General features: G+C 31.1%; 4 protein-coding genes across 5 annotated transcripts; 2 read left to right on the forward strand and 2 right to left on the reverse strand.

Annotated features, from left to right (window-relative positions):
- The first annotated feature begins 1,090 nt into the window (after positions 1-1,090).
- Positions 1,091-3,274, forward strand: LOC124914904 (probable serine/threonine-protein kinase PIX13). The gene is made up of 6 exons (XM_047455531.1): positions 1,091-1,368; positions 1,493-1,815; positions 1,976-2,111; positions 2,191-2,333; positions 2,411-2,534; positions 2,611-3,274. Exons 1-6 carry the CDS (start codon positions 1,287-1,289, stop codon positions 3,018-3,020), a joined length of 1,218 nt encoding a protein of 405 aa, XP_047311487.1. The 5' UTR covers positions 1,091-1,286; the 3' UTR covers positions 3,021-3,274.
- A 2,925-nt stretch (positions 3,275-6,199) lies between these two features.
- LOC124914012 (dehydrodolichyl diphosphate synthase 6-like) lies at positions 6,200-7,103 on the forward strand. The gene has a single exon (XM_047454469.1). It carries the CDS (start codon positions 6,229-6,231, stop codon positions 7,069-7,071), a length of 843 nt encoding a protein of 280 aa, XP_047310425.1. The 5' UTR covers positions 6,200-6,228; the 3' UTR covers positions 7,072-7,103.
- Positions 7,104-7,170: 67 nt separating this feature from the next.
- On the reverse strand, positions 7,171-13,560 carry LOC124914011 (phosphoinositide phosphatase SAC6-like). The gene is made up of 21 exons (XM_047454468.1): positions 13,254-13,560; positions 12,812-12,975; positions 12,639-12,722; positions 11,880-12,007; positions 11,710-11,801; positions 11,222-11,279; positions 10,992-11,048; positions 10,876-10,909; positions 10,658-10,738; positions 9,803-9,909; positions 9,318-9,404; positions 9,138-9,215; positions 8,984-9,054; positions 8,808-8,906; positions 8,615-8,714; positions 8,405-8,513; positions 8,254-8,326; positions 8,016-8,109; positions 7,724-7,816; positions 7,566-7,632; positions 7,171-7,487 (listed from the first exon to the last, which is right to left on the reverse strand). Exons 2-21 carry the CDS (start codon positions 12,957-12,959, stop codon positions 7,357-7,359), a joined length of 1,791 nt encoding a protein of 596 aa, XP_047310424.1. The 5' UTR covers positions 12,960-12,975; positions 13,254-13,560; the 3' UTR covers positions 7,171-7,356.
- Positions 13,561-13,967: 407 nt separating this feature from the next.
- LOC124915448 (ubiquitin domain-containing protein DSK2b-like) lies at positions 13,968-18,526 on the reverse strand. 2 transcript variants are annotated; one of them, XM_047456162.1, is made up of 8 exons: positions 18,145-18,526; positions 16,692-17,459; positions 16,190-16,404; positions 15,995-16,108; positions 15,254-15,309; positions 15,109-15,137; positions 14,656-14,730; positions 13,968-14,565 (listed from the first exon to the last, which is right to left on the reverse strand). In XM_047456162.1, the coding sequence occupies exons 1-8, from the start codon at positions 18,380-18,382 to the stop codon at positions 14,417-14,419; spliced, it is 1,644 nt and encodes a 547-aa protein (XP_047312118.1). In that variant the 5' UTR covers positions 18,383-18,526; the 3' UTR covers positions 13,968-14,416. The 2 variants fall into 2 exon arrangements, with proteins under 2 accessions (XP_047312118.1, XP_047312117.1); XM_047456161.1 differs by having other exon boundaries at positions 16,190-16,407.
- Positions 18,527-23,821: the final 5,295 nt, after the last annotated feature.

Consider the following 23,821-nt stretch of genomic DNA (forward strand, 5'->3'; position numbering starts at 1 on the left):
TCAGTTAAATTTAAAAAATAATATTAAAGAAAATGGAATTTTAAACTATATTAATCATATAAATAATGTTTTTATTTTAAATATAATTTTTTTTAAAATAAATTAATTTTGAATATTGTTTTTACATTAATTTGGTGTTATGAAATATAAATTAATAATTAAATATGTATAATTTACTTTAATTTTTTTTTATTTTCTTTTTAATTAATATTTTTTTGTAAAGTCTTTTTTTTAATAATTAAGTAGATATTAATGATGTTAAAAAAAATAATATGAATATATTTATTAGTATAATTATTTGTTGAATAATTTTATATATTCAGATACACAATTATATAATATAAAAATTATCTAATATTTTTTTATTGATATTTTTTTCATTTATAAATTGACCTTTATATATATATAATCATGATACAACTGACCTTTATTTAACGAATAATGATTAAATTCCATAATTTCTTGATATTTTTCACTATAAAGATAAAAATATACTTTATTGACTTTTACTTCTTTAAAAAATTATTGACTTTAGTCAATTGTCTTTTTATAATGAATAAATGAATGAATGGTTAATTCTTACCTACCATCAATTATTTCATTATTAGTTCACATTTAAATTATTAATTAAACATACAACTATTATTACTTTACTCATAATATAATAATAAACTATATAACTGTTATTATTCAATATTAATAAGAAAATATAATAAGTGATAAAATTATTTAATTCTTAAACAAAATTCTCTGCATTTTTATATAAACATGTAACATTCAATGAAATGTATTAATATAATGAAATATAAAATTAATATTATTTAAATTATTAATTGTATGTAATATTTGATTTGTGAGAATATTTAAAAATGACAAAAAAAAAAAAAAAATACATTGTTTTAATACAACTAATTAACTACCTAATATCTGACATCCAAATTAACCTAATAAAAATAAATATCACAATTGGAGTTATTCAAATATAAAACATCATATTCAAATATATATTAAAATACTGGTTAGACGAGAATATATTATTTATTAATTAATTTAGTCTTCTTAAGAAATTGAGGGGATGGACTTCCCGCTATTCCTTCCACTTCCAAGTTCCACCAAGGAAGAAGAACGGGGCCACCAACACGACAATGGGGAAGAAGAAGAAGCACACATAATAATAGCGGCGTTGACCCACAAACCATTTTTGAAGGTAATCTCTTTGAATTGAATCCCAATTTTGAAAGATTTCCAGATCATATTGCTGCCCTAAGAGAAGAAGAAGAAGAAACATGGGTAATTGCTTTGGGGTTTCTCAAACTCTTGACCCAAAACCCACTATCTCCAATCGCAGCTTCAGAACTTCAAATACAGGTGAGTTATTCTGTTGTATTGCTTTATGAACAGAAATTGGCAAATGGGTATCTCTTTTTTATCATGATTTTTGGTAAAGATTAGGAATTTCATTTTCATCAACAGAAGTTAACAACCTTTTCAGGAATATCATCTAAAAGTTATGAAACTTCTGGCACGAGTAGTAGTACTGCACATAGCCAGTTTTCTGCAATTGGAAGTGAAGATTCACTTTTAAACGGAGAAATATTACCGGCTGCAAATTTGAAAGTTTACACCTTTGCGGATATGAAGAACGCCACGAGAGGATTCAGGTCGGATAGTGTGTTGGGTAATGGCGGTTTTGGGACTGTGTTTAAGGGATGGCTTGACGAAAAGACCCTTTTGCCAGCCAGATTCGGTACTGGCATAATGGTTGCCATCAAGAAACTGAATTCTGAAAGTATGCAAGGGTTTCAAGAATGGCAGGTAATGCAAATGGTTGAGCTGCTAGTTGCTTCAATGGATTGATTGATCAGATGCTTTATAAATATAGAAAAGAAAACAATCTATCCCTTCTTTTTCGTTATTCAAATATGCAATTCAATCTTTTTCAAAGCATTTGTTCTTCCTTCACATTGGAATGCAGGCAGAAGTGAATTTTTTGGGAAGGCTTTCACATCCTAACTTGGTGAAGCTGTTGGGTTATTGCTGGGAAGAGAAAGAGTTATTGCTTGTCTATGAATTCATGCAGAGAGGGAGCTTAGAAAACCATCTATTCAGAAGTGAGAAGATAGATTCCCAGAATTTCATCTCATTGAAATAATTGCATTAACCCAATTTAGTATTTTTCCTTTTGAGTAGGAGGTTCGTTTGTCGACCCCCTTTCTTGGAATATGCGTCTCAAAATAGCTATTGGTGCAGCCCGAGGTCTTGCTTTCTTGCACAGTTCAGATAAGAAAGTAATATACAGAGATTTCAAAGCATCAAATATTCTCCTTGATGGGGTAATGTCTTTTTTCTAAAAAAAAATAATTTCAAAGCATCAATGATCAAACTAATGTACATTGGTTCGATCTTGCAGAACTACAATGCAAAAATATCAGATTTCGGGCTAGCAAAGTTTGGTCCATCAGGTGGAGACACGCATGTCACTACGCGAATCATGGGAACTTATGGTTATGCTGCTCCAGAATACATTGCAACAGGTAGTTACTTAACTATATTTGTATTGTATGTCAGGTAAATTGATGTGATTATTTGAAATGAGTATTTCTTGTATAGGTCATCTATACGTGAAGAGTGATGTATACGGTTTTGGCGTAGTTCTCCTCGAAATTCTGACAGGCTTACGGGCTTTAGACACTAAACGTCCCAATGGGCAGCAGAACCTAGTTGAGTGGACAAAACCTTATCTATGCAATAAAAAGAAAAGTAAAAGTATAATGGACCCGAAAATCAAAGGCCAATATTCATCCAAGGCAGCAATAGAGGTTGCCCAAATCTCCCTTCGGTGTGTAGAATCCGAGCATGGGAAAAGACCTTCGATGAATGAAGTTGTGGAAGCGTTAGAACGGGTGGAAGCCACCATTAATAAGAACAGACCTACCAAATCCAAGCAGGCTTCAGTTGAGAATACCCATACTGGAACCGTCACTGTTAGCCCCGGTTTTGGAATGGGAGACAGAAGTTAAGCATAGATTGTGTAAAGAAAATGATGTCTTTTTTTTAGTATAGGATGATTCTTTTCAATACTTTGATATGAGAATGCCCCTATTTGTTTTTCTGAATTGTATGATTTGAAAATGTTGTGTAACTTGAAATTGTTTGTTTATAATAAATCTGGGGCGGGTTCATTTGTGTGTAATTCAACTAAAATGACCATGTTTTAAATAGAATTTGAATAACTCCCTTTTCAAATATTTTATAAATATTATTTTTAATTGTTGTTCAAGGTAAGAATGACAATTTGAAATTGCTACGCGGTAATTGAATAGAATTGTCCCATTTCGGGCGGTTTTTTCCCGGTTTGATCGGGAGTTGACCGGAATGGTATTTGTATCTCCGTGTCCCGATGTTATCCCAATTATAAACTCAATTATATATATAAAATTACAAATATATTTATTTATATTTTTGTAAGAGTTTTAAATTTATGTTTTTATAATAATATAAAATTTCAATATATTACAATATATATTATATTAACAAATTTGTTTACACAATTTTTTTTTTTTTAAATAATATGATATAAACGGTGCCCTACGGGAATACCTCGAAACTGAACTGGACGATGATGTTAGTAAGAAAATTCCCGAAGTAAAAACAAGACGAATACGATAAAATACATTCTCCGCCCCAACCCAAACCACTTCATTCTCATCCTACTTAAATGAAATATGTTGGTATAAAAAGCAAGCCTAAAGAAGTATAAAACAACTTGCTCACTGAAAATTTCTTAGTTTGAAACTTGGGCCATTACCCACCATAAATACAAAATTACTTAAACTAATTATTTAATTAGTTAGTTTTTTCAAGTTTTTATATCTTAAAATATTTCATACATCTTTACAATAATTAATATATTTGAGTATAATAAGATTGATCCGATTTTTTTAATAGACTTTATAAAAATATAATTATATTCAATAACATAATTTTTTTTTCTATTTTAATTTACTGTATATAAAAAATAATTGTTGGGCAACCTTAAATCTTCTTTATATGAAAGGTGTATAAATTGATTTGTAGGCTAGTGGTTGAAAGGTCCAAAACCATTTAAGAGTCCATTTAGTTGTTATGTTCCCATCATTGCTATTATACCACAATTAAAAATTAAAAACTCTTTTTAATAATCTCATATTTATGTGATTGAAAAATGAGTTTTTTTTTATTAATAATTATTTTATACAAATACTGATTTACTGAATAATTTAATTCAACATAAAAAAGTATTTTTTTTTCTTAAAATTAATTTATTATAGACAATATTGATATAATTAATAAGAATGTTTTTAAATTTTATTTTTTTAAATTTAATTATTATTAATTCAAATAAGAAATTACATTTAAAAATTAATATATAAAAAAACATCAATAAAATAAAATAATTAAATGAGAATCTAGTTATTAAATAATATAAGAAATTTATAAGAAATAAAATTAAAATAAAAAAATTTAACAATCTTATAATTTTTTCAAGATAACTACTCTATAGTCTATAGATATATAACATAAGTGATCAATATAAGAAGTCAACAACCAATTAAATGGTGTTGGAAAAATCTTATGAGTTGCATTTAATAAAAATGATTATTATTAGTTTTTGTTCAAATGGTCAAATTTGAGCTTTTTATTAAGGTAAATGAAATTTTGAACTTCTTATTTTAAATCTTACCATTTTGTCCCTATTGTTAAAATTATACAAAACAATATTTTGTATTAACAACTTATTGTGATACTCGCGGACCAATTTATGAAGATTTAAGGCTATTCCTTTTACACGGTTGGCAAATGAAACTATTTCTTCGCTTTCATCTCATTCAATCCATAAACACGTGTAATCCTATCTCCAATTGAGACCACTCGACCAATTTTAACTATGCTCAATTGCTTCAGAAGATCTAGAAATGTCCCGAGACACCTTTTAGTCAGAAGAATCCTCTTTGATGGCTTCGATGCTAGTGGTCCCTACGCATACTATAAAACAATGACTCTTTTGTTATCGTTTTAAACAACGTTAACATATTATTTACCTAACATTTATAAATAATATAAATAGTTTATATCACTAATTTAACTATCTAATTTTATGGAGAAAATGTTTTAATTGACTTTTTAAACTTTTGTAGATAAAATCATAAATTTACTGAAATTCGATAATTTAGTTAGTAACATGAACTTTTTATTTATTATAAAATTCACGTGTATAATAAGTTAAAAAGTATTTGAAATTCTTAAAACAAAACTTTATATAACTTTAATATTAAGGAGTCCAAAGATAAAGTAAAAAAAAAAAAAAATTCAAAATCTTAATTGTCCACAATATAGAGCCCAATTTGACCATTCTCACTTATTAGTTTTTTTTTTAATATTAATATATATATTATGAAAAATGCAAAATATAATATATTTTTTATGATAAAAAATATAATAGAAGATTGACAAACTAGTCACAACCTTTTGTTTTTTATTTTAACATGGTAACACAAATCTCCACAACTATAATACTACTTCAACTTAATTGATTATAGTAAGATAATTTTGTAACTTTCTAATCACACCATCTTAGATTAACATTTTTTTATTCTAATTATGTTTTTTTTCTTGATCCAGTTTAAATCAAGGAAAACTTAACTTTTAAACATGATTAACCTAATTAATTAATAATCAAAATTTTATTAAACAGAAATATAGAGAGTAACAAAATATTATGAATGAAAAAATAAATTGCAGAGATATTTGTTGCAATTGTGGTGCAAAAAGTGTGAATTTTGATAACCTGAAAAAATAAGAAAAAGATAATTCAAAGAAAAATAAATGAAGTTTATATTTGTCCCTTACAAATTGGTGCTTATTCCTGCATGAAAATTTCGTGAGGCTCACGTCATTTGTGCTTCACACAAATATTTTGTGAATAAATAAATAAATAAAATATATAATTTGTAGGATGTTCACGAAACCTATAGAAGAATATTGAACTTATCATTATTTACTTATTATCAACCAGAAAAAATAAAAAGTAATATATGATTTTTTTTATCTTAATAATAATTTATTAGGGTTTAATTGTATTATTAATTTATTATATATATATATATATATATATATATATATATATATGCATTTATATCATCTTCCCCACCATCCCAACCGTTTCTATTCTCTCTCTACTGTAATTCCATGGAATCAGGAGATACTGGCTCTGTAAGAAATTGGATCGGAAGTTTAGGCTACGTTACAAGAAGGATGATTTTCAGCATCCTATCCGTAGGTCCATTACCAAACCACATCGCGTTCATTATGGACGGAAACCGTAGATACTCAAAGAAGCATAATCTCGGCGAAGGCGGCGGTCACAGAGCCGGTTTTATCGCGCTCATGTCACTAATGAAGTATTGTTACGAATTAGGTCTGAAATACGTCACGATCTTCGCATTCAGCATCGACAATTTCAGAAGACGTCCAGCCGAAGTCCAATCCGTAATGGATCTAATGCAAGAGAAGATCGAAGGATTACTCAAAGAAGCGAGTGTAGTGGATCATTACGGAGTTCGAATTCGTTTCGTCGGAGACTTGAAACTTCTCCATCCGCCGGTTAGGGAAGCGGCGGAGAAGGTTATGCGCGCGACGGCTAATAATAACAGGACGGTTTTGTTGATCTGTGTAGCGTATACTTCTTCGTATGAGATTGTGCATGCGGTTGAAGAAGCTTGTCATGAGAAATTTGATAAGCTTCGTGAATTGGTAGATCGCAATGAAGATGAAGAAAAAGAAGATAAGATGATTAAGTTGGTGGATATTGAGAAGCATGCTTACATGGCGGTTGCGCCGGATCCAGATATATTGGTGAGAAGCTCCGGCGAGACTCGCCTGAGTAACTTCCTTCTGTGGCAGACGACGAACAGTCTTTTGTATTCTCCGATGGCGCTTTGGCCGGAGATGGGTTTTACGCATATTGTTTGGGCTGTGTTGAATTATCAACGTCGTTATGCTTACTTTGAGAAGTTGAAGAAGCAGATTTGATTTTATTTCTTTTTAAACAAGAAATTTGAATCTTCTATCTTTCATTTAATGTAATAATGTAATGTTACTTTTTAAACAAATTAAGTTTTATTAGACTAATTTACAAAAAGAATGATTATATAATATCATAAAACTCGTAGGTTCATAACCATAATGAATGTCGTGGATTCGAGACTTCACACACGACCATTTAACAGAAGAAAAAAAACATTCTCGAAATAATCATCAGCAAAAGAAGGGAGCCAACAAGGACAATGAGAGACTTTTAAAAAGTAAATCGACCAATTAACGAGATGGTTTGTGCAGACGAGGGCGATTACAGAAAATTCGGCCATTAGCCTTGACATATGCTGCAACTGCCACACTCATACCCGCCCACAAGGTTGAAAAGAACAAGTGTCGAATGTCATGCCTCACTGTAAAAGACCGATAACAAATTTAAAAAAAAAAATAAGGATTTTTTTACTGAGAAATTGGAGTTTTCGATACTTTACCTTGCCCCAATGACATGATTGAAAGGAAGAATCCGACCAAGATTAGTGAGAACGCTACTGGGAATGACTGCAGTTCAATAATCATAACAATTACTCTTTAACTTAAAAATGAACATGAAAAGAGAATTAATAACATTGCACAAATGAAATTTACTCACAGCAAAAGCCTCAACACCTCCCTTTTGAGGTAAAGGGTTCATGTCTCGAGAAACAGACACGATGTAGTGTCCTTGCAGTAGATCGATCGAATCCTTCACAATGAAGTACGGGAGTATTCATTTTTCAGGAAGAAGAAAGAACATTTTGTAAAACAAGGAAATTGATGTTGGATTTAGTACAAAAATAACCCAAATAATCCAATTTTTCATCAAACAAGTTATGTTTTTCAAGTAATCATATGCATCAAACAAGCTCTTGTTTCTGGGTAAAGCTCGAGTAATAACACCATACCTGTTTTGTACCATCACTGAAGTTGTTGAAGTAATAACGAGCAAGGGCATTCCAGCCGTCGTTAAATATTCCTTGAACAGTTCGTTTGCCAAATCTGCAAAGGAAATTGAATTTTTTTCTTATGCAGCTGAGAACTAAAACAACAAATTCAATCCCAACCATGTAAATAGCTTTATGCTTGAAATGCATTATATTAAACAATAGATGGACTAGGAGGAAGAGCAGAAAGTAAAATAACCTCACAAAATCTCCTTTTAAAGCAGGAGTACCAGAATACTGGATGCTTATATCATCCCCGTGGTTGGCCCATACTGCGATCAATCAAACGGGGAGAGGTCAAAAGAAAAATAACACCAATCTAATAAAGATAGGTAGATAGATGTACTCACATATCTTGAAATTATCATCAAAATTTGAATGTGTAGAGATGGTTTCTTCAGCATCGAAAATCCCTATTCTTCTAAGTTGAAATTCCAACATTTTTCTACCAATCATGCTCTATATGCCCGGAGGAGAAGACACAACAGATAATATGAATGAGAAGAAGCATGTATAATCTAAAGTGATCATTTGAATACAGAAGATAATAAGCATAATACCTGTGTAACATTCGTGCGATCTAAACAATCGATACAATTGGTCCTTACAACTCCCAATTGTTCCTCTGCTTTCTCACCTTTGTCATTCAACAAATGGTACCTACCATAAGAATGATACAAAAGCTGGCAGAATTAAAATGTGGATGTTACAGTTGAGAAAAAAGGTTAAAAGATAATAAATAACAAACCATACCGGTTCTTGACCAGGAAGTCTTCAATTTGATCATACAAGATAGAGAGACGCTCGAAATGCACATGTCCACAAATATGATGAAAATCGAAGTGCAAGTATCTGTAACAATTACAAGTTATTAGCATACAAGAAGCGAAAACTGAAAATATATGTATAAACAACAGCTAGGCTTTTACCTCACATCATCACTTCCAACATGTTGCATACCACTGGCAAATTTTTCACTCAAACGGCCCTCAGCACCATGCTGCCAAAGATGCGGCTTTATTTTAGAAGGAATATCATAGATCTTGAACCCAGAAATCTAAATACAAGAAAAATCAAGGCTACCTCATTCACAAGATCAACAGTCACTACATTTCCATACTTCTTTCTTAAGTCCAAAAAATGCCTTTCAATAACACGAGGCTGCACAAATTATTGCAAAAAAAACGAGGAGAAAGTTCAGGTATTAGGGAAAAGGAAAATGAATACAAAAAGTAAATAAATCTCCTCATATGATATACTTACGGCTTCTTCAGCTCTAACCATCTCGAATTTAGGTTTGTAAGTCAAATCAACGATTTGTTCCCATGGCAATGGTATTGAACCTCGAATCTACATAAGACAAATTGAACAATGATCCACATGCAAGCAAAGTGATAATCCAGATTGAACTGGTCATGTACACATATTCAGACCAGTCACACAGAAATGATCATTTAAGCTTTAACTTGTAACAGGATCTGTTTGCCGAAATTTGGCAAAACATTAGTTTAATCTAGCCTCAACTTTGGTAACAAAAGGTTCATGCTCTCTACATTTCCGTCAAGATCCTAAAGCTTGAGGGTGTTGATTTCTTAATATATTTTAGCTTGTAACAGGATCTGTTTGCTGAAATTTGGCAAAACATTAATTCTATCCAGCCTCAACTTTGGTAATCAAAAGGTTCATGCTCTCTACATTTCCGTCAAGATCCTAAAGCTTGAGGGTGTTGATTTCTTAATATATTTTACCTGCACAAATGATGCTATAGACCCATTCAACTGCATGATTTGCTCAGACTCCACAAAATTTGCTACATACCCATCAGGATCGGCACCTCTTCTCCATAACCTAGTGCCTTCCAAAGTAAAGCAATTCTACTGTCAGCTATGCCAGTGATTAGGAAACAAAGGCAAAATTTTAATCAGATAAATTTTTAGTTAAGTCACTAATAATTATCTTGCAATTATTTATTGTTTCTCGTCTATTAAAGAAAATCCCTTCCACACAGTAATATTCACATCTAACACTTCCTTGAATCAGCAAAAAGACTATCGTCACTGCATTAACTTGTAATGTAAATTGTAGGAATATTAGATTTTGTACATATAGACTTTCTGGGTATTTCATAATATAACATACTACTTAATTATGAGATATAAAACTAATCTCCTATTTCTAATAATAATATAATATACTTGATATCCCCATAATTTCATGGGACACTAAGAAAGTAGCCATTAAAATTTCTAACCTAATACCGGTCCCATTTAAAAACAACTTAATATTTTTGTTTATGTATCTAGATCCCGATACCAAAACATTTGGAAACTAAACTTAGTCGGACACAATTTGAAATTTATTTCTATTCTATAGCCTTAAAATTATGGACTGGATTTAAATAGTTGTGCTTCACATGTATTGAATTCGGAGAGAAACTTTAGTTATTATGAATTGGATAAGGCCCATAGTATGTTCAGCCCGAACAAAAATCTGCAGTTACCTTAAGTTTATTTTTGAAAAAATGGGATCTACTGTTTACTTGCATCAAAATGGGATATTTTTCTACTATTTTCTTTTAAGAAGAAGAAGTTAAGGTTCAGTACCAGTTCTCCTCGTACATCTCCTTGCAATGAGAGTAACATCAATGATATCTTTACCAATAGCTGCTTGGAAGTTCTGAAAACCTGTTAGGCAGTTAATGGAAAACTAAAAGGGAGAATATACAAAAAGTAATCCTCATCATATGGTAATAACAAACATTTGCAATCAAAATATGCAAACACAGTTCCCACAGTAGCTAATTCTCATGTGTTAAGGATACTGCCTTGAATGATAGGAAGCAAATAGGGCTCAAGCTGCAAATGAACATACATTATAGTCAGTCAACAAGAAAATGACATGAGATCCTTATAACATACAAACTGGTAATACACAGACCTTTTGATCTATGAGAACCTCCAACATGTAGTTGTTCCATAGAAATCTGGGTTCCGCCTATAGCAAAACGACATTAGCTTTAATCAAAACAAAGACTAGAATTTCAAGCAATTCACCCATGAGCAGCAGTCTTAAGAGAAATATTAAATCTCTTGAAGCACGTGAAGTTTCACATCAGTATGGATTTGAACAATTAGAGAAAAGAAAGATGCCTCAAATACAAGCACTACCTGTCTCCAGAGAGGAAGCAACTTTGATTCATCACCTAGATTATGTAAGCGCTGCAAACTGCAAGACATAGATTGGAAGAATAATAACCACAGTATCACAGAAGACTGAGGAACAAACAAATTGCCAAGGATCGTGAGGTGGCAGCATAAATCTGAACTATGAAAGTAAGGTCATGGCCAACATTTGAACTTGAGTAAAAGTTGACAGCAAAAGTTCACATTCACCACCTGACTCACAATTATTTCATCTAGGTATCCAGATGAGATCACATTTGGAAACAGAAAGACCCAGATTCATAAATTTATTAATGGTTTTTTATCTGGATCCAGATTAAGAAAAAAATGTTTCCAAATTTGATGATGTCACATTTGTGGCCATCGCCACAAAATAGACTTCAAAGAAGGGAGCCTTTTCTATATAAAAATTGACAGAGAATTCCCAAATAATTAACTATTATTACAAGAAGAACAAAACAGGAGACAGTCACCTGAGGGTTATGTTGACATCGTATGAGAAGTACAAACCGTGAGACCTTTCAGCAACACTTAGCAACTTAGAGAATTCAGTCTCCATCTTTTTCTGATATAGAGTTGGTATGTCAGACAAGATAAATGCAACATTTAGAACATGTAATAAAGAGCAGCACAATGCTTTCACCTGTTCTGCTGGCGAGTTCCTAAGAGAATGGTCACAGGGTAACACTTTCAAGGATGTAACTTTGAACATTGGATGTCCCAGGTATGATCCAACGCATTCACGTTCCTTTATGACTAACAAGTATGATCCTAAGGACATAGATAATGACATAAATTTAATGCAAATAAAAAAATAATTCATAAAATGTATGCCAAATTAGAATCAAATCTTATTTTGCTGGTTACCCTCTATTTTCTTAACAAATTAGTTTCAAATATTTATATATGATCTTTAATTCCATAAAATAAAATCCAACTTGCCTTTAGTGAAAATGGAAGACCTGCTTTGGACTTTCATTCAGAACTTTAAACAATAAGGCAAGTGATAACCATTGAATTACTAAATTCCAGTCGGACAGAGTATAGAGATTGAATTGGCTAACATTTACATCTCTTCAGCAATGAAACTGTAGATTTTTATTAATATCAAAAAGCACTTTAAAAGGTGGCAAATTGGCAGGTTGTTTCTTATTCAAGCAATGATATATGATAAATTCAATCATTTGCAAAACCATCCAGATAAAGTGGACAGATTTTGCCCTCTAAATTCCCGCTAATGAAAAAACATCTAAACAAGCCTACCACTCAAATTCTAAGAACATATACCCATAAATGCAAGAAGCTAAAATAAGCCATTTACAAAGAAATAATTCCTAGCAGATTTTGGCTCATGAATATGTTTTAAATGTTCATATAATTCATGAAATTTGGAGAAACTTGCCTGCTAACAGCTTTAGCATCCCAATCACACCAAATATTGTCTGAATTTTTGGAACTCGAACTGAGCTGCATTGCGGAATTTCATCTAGAAGAAAGAAATACACTAGGTAAGACACATGCATCCAGTGAAGAAAAGAAAAGAAGCACCCAGTAACATCCATTGAAGGAGCTAACCAATGAGTTTCATGGACCCATCCACACGACTAATTAGCAAACTGGAACCAGAAGAACCATCAGTTGGCTCAATAATATATTGGTCTGGAAAATCCCAAAGTCGCATCCGAGTGTACAACTTTTGAGCAGGATCCGCCTTTTCCATCATTATTGGGTTCCAATACCTAGAGATAAATGAAAAAAAAAAAAGAACACTTCAAACTAATTCTTCTGTTCCTTTCCCAGAAAAACCAGGAGACCCACTTCCACTTTCACAATGATGAAGACAAAAATTGTTCCCAGATCTATTCATTAATATGTAGCCTTTGAAGGATGTCAAAAGAAAGAGAAAAATGAAGGATGATAACATTTGATTAAGAAGATCTCTGGCTATTTTAAGGTAGACTTTCACCATTTTACATTTTCAACATGAAATACATAATCAAAATAGAAGATGATTTACCTGGAGTAACCAGAGAGAGATGATTGAGCTATAAGATCCGATGCAAATGAAGCGAAATTCGGAGATTTGTTTTTTAATTTATCGGGAAAAGGCTGAAGATTTGCTATTTCTGAATTGTGTCTGATAGCAAAGGAATACAGAGTGGAAACTCAAGAAGAAGCGGCAGAATCGCAAAACGAAAAGGGAGAGAAAAGTGTGGTACTATTGTCTTTAATCTTTATTGCAGGCGTCTTCATAGACGGATCGGATGCGAGCACTGGCAAGGAATCAGTCAATCAGTCCCTATGATTCGGAATTGTATGAGCTAATAGAAAAAATTACAACTTTTCATTCAATTAATTCTAAAACCCACTTTCATTCGTGATTAAGATTATCAAACTATAGATTTGCAGAGGATAATTGGCCATTTTCTTGATTAGTTCTGACATGGGTTCGAAATCATTTCAAATTAAAGCTCGTTTTATCAAACACAACCCCTTTGACCTGATGGGTTAATTAATAGATGAAAATTTCATTTAAACATCATTTTAAGAACATTTCCTTAACTTTAGAAAATACAAACAATATTTTATAGTTGAAGGAGAAAATGAATTTAGGTAAAACTTTATATTTGCATAATTATCAAATATTCCCAGATCATATAGTTAAGAGAAAACCCATAATAAACTTCTTGAAAAAATCATATAAAGCCTTAAACTTTGCAGACTAAGAACATCAACAGACAAATTAAATTTCATAATATGCTGAATTCATAAAGAAAAGGAAAAGAGAAATGTACTAAAACACACTCAGGCCTCAGCATGGGGTTTTGAATAAAAAAAAGGACATGATAAAAACTCTGTATGAGATCCAGATTGGGAGAGAAACCTCTCCCTTATGTACAAAGCAGAACAAAAGTAACTGACCCTCCTCAAATTTCTCCATTACCTAGTACTACCTTCACTGAGTCCTGGTCCATACAGAAGGTTGACTGACTGATAATGGTATAAATAAGCTACATGAAGAAAGTTTTTACAGCTTCAAATGGTCTCTCTTTAGATTCTCTTCTTTATTGGTTACCAAACTTCAATTACCTTTCATCATTTGCACTGTTATCCCATATAATATTCTCAAGCAAGTAACAAAATGATGATGAGACAGACAATGAGAACATATAGTAGTTTCTACTGGCCCATGTTTCCCAGAAGACGCTCAACTGCAGCATGAACATTCCCAGAAGTGGCAATGAGAGCACGCAGGTTCTCTTGGACATCAAAGAAACCCATTTCTTGAAGCTGAGACAGTTGGGTCGCATATAATTCTTCTGGCGCAACTGAAAACAATAATATATCAATCAATCATTTTCTTGAGCCACAGACATAACAATTAATTTACAGGCAGGGATGGGAAGAAGATGCAAAACCATTGGGTCTGTTGGGGGTATTATTCATGCCGCCAATCCCCAGACCAGAAAACATGTTCATCAGCGTATCCAACCCTGTAACACGCAATCAAGTACCAATTATCATTCTAAATAATGCTATAATTCTTCAGACCAAGGGAAAGGGATAAGAAAGTCCAGGTCAAATCTGGCTCTCCCTGAACATCCTGATATATTAATAACATTTACAATATGAAATCCCCAGTGCTTAATACAAATAGATTCTTTCCACTTTTATTTCATTTAATCGTGTTGTTTGTATCTTCATTAATAAAAAATAACATTTCAAAATGAAATAGATACAACAAGATTCTATTCTTGATGTAGCATCATTTGGTTGGCTAACTTTAACAAGAACTTCTGTATTTATATGCCAAGCGACAAAACTGAGTTCAATATTATTGCATAAGAATACGGATAAAGAGCAAAAGGTACCTGCTCCTCCACCAGTTTGACTAGCATCCCTGCAATGAGAGAGATACTATTTAAAACCAACCCATTTTTTAATGAGATTGCGTGAAGCCCAGGAAAAAAAGTAAGTTTAAGCTACACATCACTCATCATAAATAAGGGTCTTTACCCAGTTGTTGGTCGGGCCCCAAGCAGTGGTAGCGTTTGCTGAAAATTGAGGAGTTGCTGCCACGTAAGAAGACAGTGTTAAAAGGAAAAAATGTTTGGTACATACTGAAGAACACAAAATTGACCTACATCCAAATCAAAGATTTTACATATAAAGTAGTTGCATAAACTAACTCACAGTATACACTACATACACATCATCGCATAAGAATACAGATGTTATGGTTTACATATAAGCACAGTATTTCTCTATTAAAAATAAATAAAGGGAATAAGCAGACTCCCAACTAACACTCTTCATCTAACAGTATGCAGACAAATTTCTCTGAGCATAGAACCAGATGCCTAGGGTTCTAGGCTTAAATGCTTCAAGTACTCCCATTGACAATTATCAAAGTAACTGAAGATTATCTTTCTGTCCAAGTAACTTCCTTAGATAATTATCTCATGCTGTGTTGCATCTATAGTAACTACATCCCTGCACTTTGTTAACTTTGGGAGCAACTTTTTTGTGAATGAAAAAAACCATCTTTCCACTTGTATTTTTGACATTTTAATGGATATTTTAAACATGTCAGGTTAACTCCTTGGAGACTGTAACATGGCTCTTGACATTTAGATTCAATGATGATAGAAATGGAAAAAATAACCACATAAATGGCTAGGAACCAGGGAATAAACTATCTCGTAGAGTAAGGACATGTGAGGGAGGCATACATGCATGTTCTTAAAATCAATATACCTGTGTCATCTCAGGGGAAGTTAATTGACGAATAAAGTCTGGGTTTTGCATCATTTCCCTAAGTTGGGTATTGGAGTCCACTACGTTTCGCAGCTGGGGGTTCATACCAAGCATCTGCCAAATAAAGAAAGTATATGTAAACAAAATAAACTCCATAAATTATTAGAAGTTGTAAAATATAATAAAGAAGGCAACCTGATTCATATACTGAGGATTAGAAAGGAGACTTTGCATCAATTCTGATACAGCTGGGTTTTGCATAAATTGGCTCAAAGAAGACGCATCATTTGTAGAACCAAACATTTGGTCAAGTGGCAGACCATCAAGACCACTTAATCCAGCCACTGATGGTTGCCTAGTATATCCACCAGTATTTGACCTGGCAGTGGAATTGGCTTGTGCACCTCCAGCTGCTAAATTCCAAAATCATCAAACAAGTGTTAATTATTATCCTCCTAAAGCATCTTTAGAATGCTTATAAGAGCACAATATCTATAGAATCAATAGAACGATACTACATTATATAACTTAATATTTATTTAGCAGAACACAGCATCCGCGTTCATTGAGGTAGGCAAATAAGAAAACATGACATACACTCTAAGGAAACATGATACATTTCTAAAAGGTAAAAATCACAAACCTAGCAACTTAACTTTGAGGCAGTTACATAGGAAAATGCATTATATCAACAAACCTGCTCCAGAAGCCCAAGGATTGGGAAGTGGATCAGCATTGGGAACAGGGGCACTGGCTGCATTCTCATGACCAGCACTTGTTGGGTTAGTTGCCTGGTCCCTAACATGGCCCTGCCCTCCACCTGGTGTGCCCAGAAGAGAAGCAAAGGGGTTGTCATTTCCAGTGTCCCCTGCCATAGTAGTTGCATTGAGAAAAGGCTCTTGAACATTTTCATACATGCGTCTTAGCATATTGAATCCCTCTGGAGATGATTCTATATTGTTCATAGCTCTGTCAGTATTGCGCATCATCTCACGCAAGAGCTCAGGGTTTCTAGCCGCCTCCATTGTCTGACGGAGAGTGGCAGGGTCATTGAGAACATGAGCAAGTTCGGGATTCCGGTCAATGACTTCGCGCATCTGAGGATTGTTCATTATCAGATTCTGGATAATATCAGGATTATTCATTAAATTCTGCACAACAGGCATGTTCATTATATCTCTCATGATATTTGGATTCTGAGTAAATTGTCGTTGCATATTTTCAAAATCAGGAAGTCCTGCTCCAAATAAGCCACCAGTGCCACCACCAATTCCATTCAAATCTAGCCCAGGAAAAAGGGAAGCTTCAGAACCAAGTCCTCCAAATGCACCACTCTCTTCAGGACCACCTTGCCTGGTATTTGGAGTAGAACTTGGAATTCCAGTATTTGCAGCAGCCACAGTATTGGGTGATGAACTCTGTGCAAAACCACGCACTAGGTGGACAGTATGTTCTGCCTCCAGGCCTATCAACCACGAAAAATAAGCACAACATAAAGCTAATTCATATGTAACCATGGCCTCAATCATTCAGTAGCGCATAAAGGAGAAAAAAAAATGTAACACTCAATCAAACAAGTATATATATAAACTAATCAATCTGGTGGCGATGGATTCACTTGAAATCACTCAATTCGCTTGAATTTGAATATAAGAAAAACTGGGATTGGATTCACCCCACCTCTAAATATCACATTTCCCAATAATCAACTCGAAGCATCATTATCAAACTATAACATAATCTTTTGTCAATCTGGTCCAATTTATTGCGAAACATTTACCAAATTCACCTTTCAAACAAATTCAACCATAAAACTACAACGCTATAACATTTCAATAAACCATAACGGGTCCTCATTTCCTTCTGTATAGAACTTTTGTTCTTCCTTAGGAAAGAAGAAACATGTTTGAATCATTGTAAAGTAAAAAACTTTATGTTCATTATTCTTTTGTCACCAAATGCTGTTGTTTCAATTAAAAATCAGGGGAGTTTTCAATTCGCAAATCAATTATCTGTGAAGAAATTGCATCAAATATATTGATAACCCGACGATTTAGAAAATAACCCCCCATCAAAATGTCGGATCAGATCATCATATAAAGACATATCTTAAACGGAAACGAGTATCGAAAGAGGCTGGATCGAAATACCATAGCTTTCCAGAGTTTCGTCGTCCTTAAGAATCCTCCCTTTGTAAATTAGCCGCTGTTGGTCCGCTGGTATGTCACAATTGAGAGCGAGAACGGACTTGAACGATCGAACATCGGAATCGAGGTTGGCCTGAACAGAGAATTTGGATCCATTAGAGCATCGAACATTGACGGAGACGCCGGCGCCAGTTCCCTTCGAGTCGGTTCCATCGGACACAGAAGTTCCTTCAACACCCATTCTCCAATTCGATAAGCCTCTCTTCCACCCCTCAAACAGGATTCAGTGTGTAATGAGAGGAGAAGATCGATATCGATTAGAAAGAAAGAAAGAAAGAAATGTAAACCCTCACCTCACGATGAAGTAAGCCGAAAGAGAAACAAATTGAGAACAGACAGGCAGAACAGACCAGAAGAATTAGATTTTATATTTTCGTGCAAAATAATAATAATAATAATAATATTTACACAAACAAATAATAAGCAACCGGTTTTTGTCGGATTTTATAAAATAACAAATAAAAATATTATGCAAGTTTTTCCATTTATTTGGTCCACTGTGTTGGTTAATTCATGAATATTTTCATTAATTCAGATAAGAAAGCTAACTCTTAAAGTGAAAAATTAAATTATAAAATAATTAAATAAAATTTAGGTATTAAATAATATGACATATTTACAATAAATAAAATTATAATAAAAAAACTGAACAATTTTGTAATTTTTTTTTTTTTTGTATGATAACTCCAAAATTGTGTAACGATAAACTGTTGTTTGCTGAGATGATTTCATATAATTTGTTTTGGGAAAAATATTAAGAGTATATTTCGTCTAAGATCTTGTTCTTTGAATGAAGTGTTATTCATGATGAAATTCTAACGGGTGATATGTGCATGAAAAAATGTTGTATTATGGTTAGTCGTGACTCGTGTGTGTTACGAGAAAGTTGAATCGGCAACGCACTTATTTTTGCATTGTCGATGGGTGACAAGTATTTGAAGTCTTTTGTGAAATATTACTGAGATTTATTTAGGGATGGCAATGGGGCGGTTCAGGCGGGGATACATTTACCATCCCTACCTCGTTCGTTTTGTTCAGTTTCAGAGAATTCCCGAGAGACACCGTTAATAAAATATTTAAAAAAAAAAAAATTATACAATAAAATTATATAAACGGATTTTTTAATATAATATACATTATAATATATTTTATATTATTATAAAGAAATAAGTTTATTATTTTTATAAAATATGATGAATAAATAAATATATTGGTGATTTAATATATTTAATTATGTTTATAATGTTCAGAGTGAAATTGGGTGAAATCGGGACGGGGGACACAAATATCATTCATGTCCCATTCCCATTCGGTTTTTGGGAAAAACCGTACCAAACGGGGCAATTCGGTTTGATTTTCGTGGGCGGTTTCAAATTGTCATCCTTATATTCATTGGATGATGTTCGAGTCTTTGGGTAGTTGCATTGATGCGGCTGATATGTCAAACATATATATTTGGGTTATCATCCAAGTTATTTTTTGGTGGACTATTTGGTTGAAGAGAAATTGTCGAATTTTCAATGATCATAGTCGTCTAATTCTTATCATTTATAATACTATTATTATGACGATTTTTGATATTCGTTCAGAAAGTCAACAGAGTCTGTTGGGAAGTTAATTGTTTTCTCAAGAATTTGCGAGTTCGATAACTTGTTGAGTACAGTTTTTTCTTATGTTTTTTTTTTTATTTATTTTCATGTCATGTTTTGACGTTATGCTTAAACGATTTTTTTTATTTTTAATATACATGAACATTTTTCAAAAAAAAAAACAAGCCGAACAAACTAATCAAACAATATCGGATGAATTTTTACCAAATATTATGAGCGACAATAAAAATTGTCTTTAACCGAGGGTTGATAAACAACATTGAAAAATGTTATATCAAGTGATAACTGATTATCTATATATATATATAATAAAAAGAAGATACCGTAAGAGGGTCTCAAACTGAAAAAATTGTTTCAGTGACTCTGTATTAAGAATTGAACGAACACGAACTCGAAAAATTATCATAAGGACAATCGGAAGATATGAGTAGTAAACGATTCACCAATCACTAAAAATATTATTTGGATTATTAAAATTCGGGAGAACTATACTTTCTTTATGAGTTGCTGAATAGTTTATAATTATTTAAAGACGACTTATAGGGACGATAAAGTAAATAATGATAATAATGATAAGGAGAGAAAAAAAAAGAAAAAGCATCTCATCATATTCGTTATGATATTTTCAAATTTTCTCCCCCTATCATTTCTCTTATTTAAAAAATACTCGAAATGAATAATATAAAAATATGAGTAGCTCCTTTCATTAAAAAAAAATATGAATTAATTATATTTATAATCCAATAGTGAATAATACAAAAAAAAAAAAAAAAAAACCTTAATAATTGCGCTAGCTTCTACATAAATTTCGACAACTAAGCTAATTAGCAAACTTAGTAACATCGATAGTTACAACAATTTTCGGGTATCGTCGATCAAATTCTCCCCCAATCATACCCAATAACAGATTTTGTTTATCTAGTTTATAAATGGGATCTTAGTTCATATATGCCTCATATAGTTAGATGTATAATCAATATGAAAGGAATACGTTTTCCTTTCTTCCAAACAACAAGTCTTCGAGACTATGACAAATTTTTATCTAAGTATACAGAAGAAAAAAAAAAGTTAATTTATATATTGATCATAGAGCACCAGGTATTAACAATGAATTCTAACGCTTTAGCTTTTATAGATAAAAGAATGAATATATAGTATCTAAAAATTGCACCTTCTCAATGAAGCAAATCAAGAGATTAGTCATTCTTCTAAACAAGTTACATCCTAAAGAATATTTTAATATTACAAACCAAATCAATATTTAAATCTTTAGTAAACAAAGATATTTATCAATTGCCAAAATACTCAACATATATACAAAATCTTCAAAGATTTGCCGAGTTAACATAGAAAAGTTTAGAGCAAAATAATTTATTATTGTTATTTTTGTTTTTACTTTATGATTCAGTTTATACTATTCATTGGTTGGTCCTAATGGGTAAGAAAGATGTGATGCTTTGACCCTATTATCATGTAATTTTATTATTTAACTTAAAACAAACTTTTGAATAAAAATTAAAATGGTTTTTGTTCAAAAAAGAAATTATTAGAAGAAATATTTGATTAAAAATAAAAACATAATAGTCAAACAACCCTAATATTGGTACAATCAAACTAGTGAAAAAGAAAAGGAACCCATGTTGGACAATTTGGGAGAGGGAGAAATTGAATAAACAATACAGAAATAACAAATTACAGAACTAATTAAAAATGAAACTTAATAATAATTATTTAACCAACACCAAAATAAGACTAAGGATGTACCTTCATTTATAATTGAAATATAGCTCAAAGTTCATATAATTATTGAATTTTGTATCACAAATATAAATATATATTATTTTATTTATTAATTTATACAAATTAATATATTCAAATTAAATTATACATTTTAAAAATACACATTCAATTATAAAATGTTAAAATCTCTATTATGACCTAATTTTAAAACAGTCTAGACAACTAAATCTTGGGAAAATTAAATTTATTTAAAAAATATATTTTTTAATATCTCAATTACTGAGATAATGATTTAAATGAAATAATAGTCTGAAATATATTTTAATTACGTATGTATTAACAAATTTAATAATATTTATCTGGTTAAACTTAACTAAATCTAGTCCTTAATGTTTGTAAAAATGTTTTATGTCATTTTATTCATTAAATATTTTTTTTATAAATTAAATATATATATTTTAATTTATTAAAATTAAACTACACATTAAATTAGGAGTTACACTATTTTTCATAATGATATTCAATAATAGAACTAAATGCAATATGATCCATATTATCATATTCATACAATAAGTATTTTTTTTATTTTTATTATTTAACTACAATAAACCCTATGAAATACATTTTATTCTTTAAAAGGTTTAAATTTATTTACTCTATTAAAAACCTATAAATAAGAGTGGAGGGAGTTTTTTTTTTTATATATAAATAAGCTATACATATAAATGTTCAATATGTGATCAAATAAACAAAATTAATACCATAGAGATATGTGCTCGATGAACATGTTTCCGTTTTTTTTATTTAATACAAAAAATAATTATTATATGAATTTAGCTCACAAAAATTATAACAGTTCAACCTTAAAATTTTATCTCTATTCTTTCTAATATTAAATACAAAGTCCCTCTTTATGATGAAGAAAAATAGAAGACATCAACTCTCTTTTTTTTTCCTTAAAGAATTTAAATAAACTATATTATTAGTATGAATTACATGTAACAGAACAATCAAATATAAAATGATCCCATTTTAAATATTGAGACATGGAAAATGAAATATTGTCATGATTTATTAATTTTACTCATAATTTATCTTTTGTATTTTTTACTTAATTTGTTATTTCAAATTCGTAACAATTTTTTACCAGAGTTGAATTGGAATAACATATAACCGAGTTCGAATTTGAGTTCATATGCATGACTAGTTGTTTGACTACGTTCGAGTTTGTGTTCGATATGACATGGGTAATTGTTTGACCACATTTAGATGCGACCATAGTGCTTTTATTAAATTTTTATAATTTTTTATTAACAAAATATTTATTGTATAGCTATCTTTATGATAACAATTATTTTAATCAAAAACTAAGAGAACATATATTTTATATTTTTTTTTTTTATAAATTTAAGAAAGTTAATGACGTAATGATTCATACTACCATTTTAATTTTTTTTAATAATAATATGATATTTATTTATTCTTATGAATAAAGCTGAAACAAAATAAATATATAAGAAAAGTCAAACTTTTGAAGATAGATACATGGTAACTTATTTAGATACAAATATGTGAATGGTTGAATTGGTAGCCAATTTAAATTTTAACCTTATGAAGAGATGAGTTGTCAAAATTCAAATAAACATTCAATTGAATTGAAAATTAGATTAGATTGTTATTATAAAATTTAAAATGTAGTTAATTTCAAATGATAGTCCAAACAAATTCAACTTTCCCTTTCAAAACAACCTAGGGAAGAGAGACAGACATGTAGCCTTGTTTGATATATATCTCATTTCTTTTTTAATTTTAAAAAATGAATACTAACCCTCCACAATTATGATCTCATCTAAAATGTTTGAAAATAATCCAATTACACCATATCAAACAGGACTCAAGTGATTTTTTTTCTAAATTTATTTTGATCGTTGTTCAAAATTCAAACAATCTTAATAAAGTTAAAACAATATATTTGGAAATTATTTTTTATCTATTACATAAAATGAAGTATTATTAGTAAATTCATTAAAAGATTCAAAAGCAGAAGAAACTTTTTAATTTATTTTATATAATTGATAATGTTAAAAATTATTAATGAGTGGGTAAGAGCGTGGAGTCAAATGACGGGGAGCCTTCCTGCCGGTTGGGCTCTAAAAGAAATCAATAATGTAATAATTTAATTTAATATATATAATAATATTTAATGTAAGAATTAAATAAAGAAAATTAATTTGAAAGCAACCTCACATGCCTTGCTAAAAGACCGTTGT

The sequence above is a fragment of the Impatiens glandulifera genome, chromosome 9 (genome assembly GCF_907164915.1).
Source record: "Impatiens glandulifera chromosome 9, dImpGla2.1, whole genome shotgun sequence".
Taxonomy (NCBI): Eukaryota; Viridiplantae; Streptophyta; class Magnoliopsida; order Ericales; family Balsaminaceae; genus Impatiens; species Impatiens glandulifera.